The sequence below is a fragment of the Limulus polyphemus genome, unplaced genomic scaffold (genome assembly GCF_000517525.1).
Source record: "Limulus polyphemus unplaced genomic scaffold, Limulus_polyphemus-2.1.2 Scaffold481, whole genome shotgun sequence".
Taxonomy (NCBI): Eukaryota; Metazoa; Arthropoda; class Merostomata; order Xiphosura; family Limulidae; genus Limulus; species Limulus polyphemus.
Window position 1 is genome coordinate 351924 of NW_013666091.1, and position 8837 is coordinate 360760.

The window sequence follows — 8837 nt, forward strand, 5'->3', positions numbered from 1 at the left end:
GAACGTTCCCTTTTTACCTTTACGCAACTATTTTATTGCAAGTAAGCAACTAAAGTTAGGTAAATTTCACAGTTGGTTACAAATAAGTAAAAAAAAAAAAAAATGTAACACTTTCCTTCAGAATAAATTATTGCACTAAGCATGAATGTGTGATATTTTACATGGGTCCAAAATAAAAAATATTTTCACACACACAAATAAATAAATACATACTACGGAGAAAAAATAAACTTAATATAAAATAAAGTAAAAATTAATACCAATAATTCAAAATGAAATAAAATATCCTATGAAAAAAAAAAGATTTGAAACTGTTGAACTTTATAAAAACTACATATTTAGTAATAATGGGTTTATAGCTGAAAATATTGTTAACAGTGAGGGTACCCAAGTGAAGAAACTATGTATTCTAATCTTCATAAGAAAGAACATAGTTTTTTTTTTAAATTATATTTAATACTGGGTTGAGTTTTGATCTAAGTAACTAACTTGCTATGATCAGAAGTTATCATTAACCTAATTTTGAAGATCTATAAGAAAGTTATATAGAATAAGTGTGTCCATTGACATAAATTGTTTCTGCATTACAATCAAACTTTAACAAAGCAACTACCCGCTTTCACATAAGTTAAGGAGTAATATAGCATATAAACAAAAACAACTGTTTACAAAGGCAAATGTTATTCTTGGAGACATGTTAAAGATTTATGTTACCTTATTTGGAAAGTCATTAACATATTGTTGTTGAACCCCAAAATATTCAGGATACACTATGTTAACTATCCCCCAATGACTCAGTGATAAACCTGAAGGCTTGTAATGCTAAAAACCAGGTTTTGATACCTGTGGTGGATACAGCACAGAGAGCACATTGTGTAGCTTTGTACTTAACAGCAAATAAACAAGCTCTGCTAAACCATTATTGAGGCTATAGATAAGGTTTTCATTGTTTTAGTATTATAAAACATTACCACTGGGCACTTGATTACAAATGTTCCTCTCACATTTAATTGGTGGTAATCCTTTGAAGATGACAAGCAGTGGTTGTTATAATGTCAAGCAATATTTGTTTGATATTAATGTTAGCTTGCACATGTTTAAAAAGCAATTTTGAAAACAAGCAGGCAGTGCTGAGCATTCTCTCATTATGAAAAGTTTGACTTGCATAATTATGCTTACCAACTTTTAAATGAAGTTAGCTTATCCTGCTTATTACAGACTTAGGAATAAAGTAATCAACCGAATCCCACTTAATCCACAAACAGGTAATTTATAAAAGTATAAAACAAATATTGTGAGTTAACTCTTTCACTACCATGTTCACAGATAAACAACTCCCTCAGTTCCTGGTTTATCTTTAGATTCACAATAAAAAGAAGAAATTATTCAATACTTCTATTTATCTGCAACCTCAAACTTGGAAACTTCAGAAAGTTTAATGGAGAATATCCTACTCTTCATGGTGTTACAAAACTTGAAATTCTCCTATCTTTAATATCACACTATGTCAAAAACAAATATCATATACTATGTTCTATATATGTGCTCTAAAGTATGTACCCATGACAAGAAAAGTTTTTAAAAAGTAAATAAAACGTACCACCAGGAGGCTGTGCATTCTTATCAAAGATTGCAATATCTCTCAATGTGTCCAAATCAGATTTGACAGATTTTGGGGGAGATGTGTCTCCTGGAAGTTTCGTAGCCTTGAATATTGTACGAAGGTTTCTATCCACCCAGTACACATCTAATCCAAATACCGCTACGCCCATTGGATTGGGCAAGTTTCGTCTAATGTATTGTCTTTTGCCACCACTAAAGGACACACGCTGAAAAACAAAAAGTGATGCAACCAACAATACTAATAATTTTCTTTCAGTGTATTTAAAAGATATGAACAATTTGCAAACAACACACCAAAGATAAATGTGAATAAAAAACGACACAAAGATAAATAACGAGTGCTATTTTATTTATCAAAATTTTGTACCACTGTCTTAAAGTGGTAGGTATTGTAAATTTCTTTTAAAGACTTACTTTACATGAAGGTTTTTTCAGATACATACAAATGCATTTATTTTACCTGAATGGCATCTTCCCTGGAGTCAACCCAGTACACATTATGAGTTGTAATGTCAATTGTCAAGTCTCGTGGATTACTAATACCAGAAACGACAATTGGAGTGCGGTTTGTTCCATCCAAGAGTGATTTTTCAATTTTGGGGTACTGTCCATAGTCAATCCAATACAGGAATCGTTTTATAGGGTTCACAGCAATCTCTCGTGGTGAATCTGTTGTAGTTTTCAAAAGGACAAGGCGATGGGAACCATCTAACCAACACACTTCTACATAAGTCTCATGCGGAAACACATTGGTGAAATACAGATTTTCTGTAAAAACAAATAAATAGACAATGTGTCACAAATATTTCATAACACACATCTAATATACTTTATCTGTACAATGAACGGGACTATTCTTTAGATCACACAACAATTTAGTTTTATTTTTCACTGCTCCTTAACCTTAAAAAGTTAATGGCTAATCACTGGTATTGTAATGCCCTATAATAACATCTGAACAATTATTATTATTATTATTATTATTATATACTTGTGTATTTCTACAAAAGTGTTCTCATGATATTCCTTTCTTTCACCTTCAGATTTTTTAAAGAAGATAGACTAAATTACTAAATCTATTAAATATTCAAGAATGTTGTTTTCCAACTGTCTTATACATGCACATACATCCACATATAAATGTTTTACTAAAGAATTTTGAATAATAGAAAGGAGCTGTAGATTATATATAGACACACACACACATATATAGTTTACCTGCTAACCAATCCACAGCAATACCACGAATTCCATTGCTCCCAATTCCATCAGAGATCACATGGGTAAGGTCTGTGCCATCAGGTGTAACTCGATAAATTCCATTTCTACTCCCTTGATTAAATTCCACCCAATAAATGTGATTTTTCACGACATGAACATCCAGATGCAGGATATTGTGGCCTATTGCACACAAAATAATTATTTTTATTATTTGCTAAATGTCTGCAAATCAGCTAAAATATAAAACTGGTGAACTACATTATCTGTAATCATAATTTCATATAACAATATAGCCTATACTAACAGAGAAAAAATTAAAACTAGTTTGCATTTAAACAAGAAATAGCTAATAAAACAAAAATTATTTATTAACTAATCTGACTTTAAAGCATTACAATAGTCTTGTATGAAATGCTGTAACTATATAATGGCTTAAAAAATATTTCGTTAATTGCAAAAAGTTTCTTCTGAACATTACTAATACGCTCTAAAACACTTTTTTTTTTTTGAAGCAATGTACCTGAACCAGCTATAGGCTGCATGGCTTCACTATGATCTTCCAAACTGTATCCTCGGGCCTTATCTAACTCCGAAACTACAGCAAACGATGTGTATGCTTCACACTTCGTGGTTTCTTTCTGGTGGTATCCCGTACTACACAGACAAGCACGTTCAGTGGCTGTTGTAGGAACACAAATATGTTGGCATCCTCCATTGCCCTTTTGACATGGGTGACTTGCCACACCTGATTAAAGGAAATAAAAACACTCAAATCACTGTAAAGTAGCTGATACCTCATTACTTTTAATGCTGATGTATTACAAAGGTTTGTCTCTTGAAAAACTACACAACTTTATTGGTTATAAACAATTTATTAATTAAATTTAGCAAGAGTGTTTTTTGTATCTTTGTATATTATAATTGCATCACAGAAGCTTATATGTCATATACTTTGAAACATGTTAAGATATTATCATTTACAATAAATTAATCAGAGACCAAACTACTAACTATTCAGTTTCAAATTCACAATTAACATCAGGTTGTGTTCATAGTAAGAAACATCAAAATAGCCAGCATGTATTAATTACTAAGGGGAATTATAAATAAAACCCCATGTTTAATAGGAACACACCTTAAAAAGCAGAGGCATAATGGGAATCATAATATGAAAAATGTTTATGTTATAGGATGTTTCAAAATCATTCTGCACACTAAATTACTTTTCTCAGGAACTAATACTGCTTTTATTTTATCCTTTCTCTCACTCAATAATGTGAGGCTGGTGATATGTGTACCAATGTGTGTTAAATACTGCAAGGATAAATGAACACTGCCCAGAAAAAAAGATTATGCTTGCAGTAGTTTCATTTAAGGATAGGCCTGATATACTATTTTATAATACTAGAACACATAAACAACTTTTGTGACTATTTTTTGAAACCCCTGTACCTCTGATGAAAGCTCATTACCTATCAAAAGTAGTTTAAGATACAAATATTTTAAATATAAAGTTTTATGTATAATCATCCTGTACAATCAGCACAAGATTATCAGAAAATTCGCCTATAGAAAGAGCTTAAGTCCTTACAAATGTGTAACATCATTCACTGATACCAAATAAATTGAGACAGCTAAGGCACGAGGACACTGACACAATTAAAAACATGATTACAAATATATTGATCTGTACACTAATTAATCTGATCATGAAATGTTAAACATTCATTGTCTCACACTCATTTAATAACAGTCATCACAAACTCACCCAATTTCTTATTGTAGACTTTCAAGGTACACAAATCGTCCATGTTTTCATCCAAGGCAGTTGGATTACTGCCATCTGGTAGGTTTACTCTCATGATTTTTTCATAAATCACATCAATGTAAAACAGTCTGTTGTTGTAGATTGCTATACCTTGTGGTTTTGAGATACCCTCATTTGCTGGAATGATGGTCCTTCGGTCGTTACCATCAAAATCGACTGATTCAATCTACAAACACGATACTGATATATATACTTTTTCCCCCATTTATTGTAATGAAGAAAAAAACAAATGATTTCCAATCATCATGATTATTTCGACTGATTCAATCTACAAACATGATACTAATATATATTTTCCCCATTTATCATAATGAAGAAAAAAAACAACAAATGATTTCCAATCATCATGATTATTTCGACTGATTCAATCTACAAACATGACACTAATATATATTTTTCCCCATTTATCGTAATGAAGAAAAAAACAACAAATGATTTCCAATCATCATGATTATTTTGATTATTAAGAGATTTGGACACATGTACAAAAGAATGCAGTTTTTTTTGTTTTGTTTTTATATACAAGTAAACAAAACAGCATTAATCTTACAATTAAGATGAAGTCAATGTTTTTAGATCATGTTAATAATTGTTATATACAGTGCTAAGAAACACAAACTCTTCTATTTATGCCACAGCTCTATAAGATAATTTTGATAAGCTTAGTATCGTTAGTCATTTAAATTATAAAGCTTTCACCCATTTTAAAAACTTTCTATTTATGCGGAAACAAGTTAAATAGAAAAATTAAGACCCTACCAGAATAGGAATAAAAATGGTGCACTATTCCATATATATACATATTTAAAAGAGAATATAATTACCAATACATTTTAAGTTTTACCTGTGCACATTTGGTAAAACGTTTTTTCTTTTAAAATTACACAAACTATTGTTAAGAAAAAAATGCAAAAGTTTTATAAAAGGAAGTTTTAACACGTTTGTCAAGAAATGCCTATATTGTGGAGATACAGTGTCAGTTACTGCTCTAAAATGTGAAATAAATGTGTATAATAAAGCACACTTATTTTGAAACCAACAATGTGTCAGTCAAATTGACATCTTTACTACCAATGTCTTATTCTCAAGTTGAGAATATAGATTCTAAACAAAAAAATCACCCTTTCTAGTGTAATAATACACTCACCTCACCTCTTACTTCCTGTAGTTAGCAGCATAATAAAATCAAAATATTGCATTTTATCACAAAAATTAACATTAAATATTAGTTTCTATGAATGCATTTAACAAACTCTAAAGAACCAGTTATAAAACAAGATGAAATTATAAATCTGTAAGTCTAACCTACAAAAACCTTAAAGGCAACCCATAATAGGGGCCTCCACCCTGTCATCAAAGATCACTTGCCCAAACAGCACTTGCATTGCTGGTAGGCAAAACATTAGCACATGTGTGCTGTGACAGGTCAAGTACTTTATTACTCATATCATAACTGTGGTAAAATTGTGTCAATATTTTGTTCATAAGTTTGCTTAGCTTAGTTAGTGAATGATCTGTTGCTTGAAATCATACATCACTAACTGTTTTATTCTACCTTCACCCTTCTGTTTTCAGTTTTACTAAAATCTAATTAATTAGCACTATCACACAGTATATTTCGTTTACATTCCCAGAACTGCATGTAAATCTTAAAGTTTAACACTTCATTGAAGACTGTAATTTTCAAAATATAACAGCCCATCATCATGAGATCATATCGATAGATGCATAAAGTATGCACCTGTCTAATTTCAGCATAAAATTTGCCTAGGATACTCGTAAAATTTTCAATATTCTTTGTCTAAATGAAACGGTTTGTTTTATAAAATCATCATCTGCAAAGTTCTTTTGTTGCCTAGATGATTCAGTAACTCTTCTTATGTGAGTAACTGAAAGCGTATACCACAAGATGTGTCCACAGTAATTTTATTGGTTTGAGCAAATTGTTTGTTATTAAGCCTAAATGAATCAGTGTGTTTTCACTATGCTGCAAAAGACTGTCCTCTGTGAAGTTTTGCTGTGACATCATACATGCATGGCAAAGCCACTGAGAACCAGATATGGTTGATGCAACTTGCTGATTGGTTTTTCAACACAGCATTTAAAATGTTTAATACCAATGACATACTCTCAGTCGATAGCAGAGAATTCATTGTAGGGGGTAGATTAGATATGGTTGTTTGTTTGTTTTGAATTTCGCGCAATGCTACATGAGGGCTATCTGCGCTAGCCTTCCCTAATTTAGCAGTGTAAGACTAGAGGGAAAGCAGCTAGTCATCACACTATAACACCCCCATGGCTGAAAGACCGAGCATGTTTGCGGTGATGGGGATTCGAACCCACGACCCTCAGATTGCGAGTCGAGCACCCTAGCCACCTGGCCATAACAGGCCAGATATGGTTGAACATTTCCTGATGTGCAGTAGTTGTAATCTCCAAGGGAGTTAAAAACATTGTTGGTCTCTCGAGTATAAATGTGTGAGGCATAAATAAGAAACTGATGAATGTAACCATTGAAGTTTTTATATTATCTACCCAGCCACTCTCCAGATCCTTAAAGGTCAGGCAAGGGAAGTTTTCCATCATTTATACACAATTATAATGAACAGCCAATTTAACTATTGTGTGCACTGCTGGCTTATTTCATATGTTGCTTGAGGAAAACCTTAAGTTTGTTACTAATTCAAGGAGGACCTAGAATTTACAAAATATACTGTAACAGACAGGACAGAAATAACCAGTAGGGCATTTAAACAAGAACAGCTCTATTAGATGTATAATACCAGAAAAGTGGTGAAATAAGGCTCTAAACAAAGATTTGTTATACCTTTTTTTTTCAATTCAAGTTTATCACTATGAATGAGCCATATGCAACATTGTAGTTAATATCCTAAATACATATGTTTTTCAAAATTTAAATACATATAATAATAATTTCAAAACAAGATAAATACCATTAAATATAATATACAAACACACTCTTCTGCTGACTAACAAAACAGTAAATATCAGGTTGTACATCTCTAGGTCATTATGCCTCAAATTTGAGTTGAATATGATTCTCCAACTCACAGGTATTGTTTAACTGTAACCATATACACAAGAAATATGTTACAAAAGTAGGATTCATCAGGGCAACCAAATGATTCTGATAGTTGCATTTATATTTTAAAAAATCATACAAATAGTTATTGGTAACAAACAACCTAAGTGGCTGAAATCACCAGAAAAATAGCTGATTACTTAGCTACTTACAATGCCAGGAAAACTTTGACTCCAGTATAATCTCTTGTTCACCAAATCAACAGAAAGAACCTCCAGATGATGAAGCCTTTCCTTCACAAGAACTGTGCTGTTTTTTCCATCCATGTCAACTCTTCCCAGTTTGGGGGGAACACCAACCCCACCTTCATCCAACCAGAACAGCTTACTACATCAGAGACAAAACAAATTCATTAGAATGTGAGAAATTAAGCAGTTTTTCCTAATTTTCCATTTTCAATCAATTCAGTGTTAATACATTTTTCAGTTTGTTTCATTTATTATAAAAATGTTATCACCAAATTTAGTTTATCTTTTAAGGAATAGTGTGAATATTATCAGTTAAGTAGAAAGTAGAAATATGTTTGACAGATTCTCTGTTTCTATTTCATAAGAAACATCAAATCTATTCTAAGAGGCTAAACTTAACTTTTAACCATATGTTGAATCTATGGCTGAACTTTTAAGTATCATGATGAATTTAGGGAGGATCAACAATGCTTTGATGAAACAAGTGACAAAGTAGCAATGCATTTTGTAAGAGAATATTTCAGGTTTACATACATTTGAAATACAATACTTTTAATTGAATATGATGCAATTTAACACTTACCCTCTTAAGGTACCTTACATCTTTAAAAACAAATTTTGACAAGTATACAGTGAAAAAAAAAATACTACATAGTTTTATAAATATATTTTGTAATAATTAAAAATATTTTTAACAAGTTAATTTCTATAAATACTAACCTTAACTGTCCTTAACAAATATCATGGAAAAGTCTAATTTCATGATGTTCTGACAGGTTCAAAAAAAATACCTAAGACAAGTTTCACTGCTTGCAAGAATTTTAATAAACTTAAGATAAAAATCTCTCTCTCTCTCTCTCTATATATATATATA

The 8837-nt window shown here is 31.3% G+C and overlaps 1 protein-coding gene across 2 annotated transcripts in view; it reads right to left on the minus strand.

The window, feature by feature from the left end:
- Positions 1-8837, minus strand: part of LOC106458535 (low-density lipoprotein receptor-related protein 2-like) — a 178518-nt gene that overhangs the window by 50283 nt on the left and 119398 nt on the right. Inside the window, exons 36-42 of one of the 2 annotated variants that reach the window (XM_022384774.1) lie at positions 7928-8102; positions 5820-5834; positions 4613-4838; positions 3365-3589; positions 2842-3024; positions 2084-2391; positions 1601-1829 (exon numbers count right to left, since the gene is read on the minus strand). In XM_022384774.1, coding sequence (XP_022240482.1) covers positions 1601-1829; positions 2084-2391; positions 2842-3024; positions 3365-3589; positions 4613-4838; positions 5820-5834; positions 7928-8102 — 1361 coding nt within the window. The remainder of the gene's footprint in view (positions 1-1600; positions 1830-2083; positions 2392-2841; positions 3025-3364; positions 3590-4612; positions 4839-5819; positions 5835-7927; positions 8103-8837) is intronic. The other variant, XM_013918054.2, reaches the window with a different exon arrangement.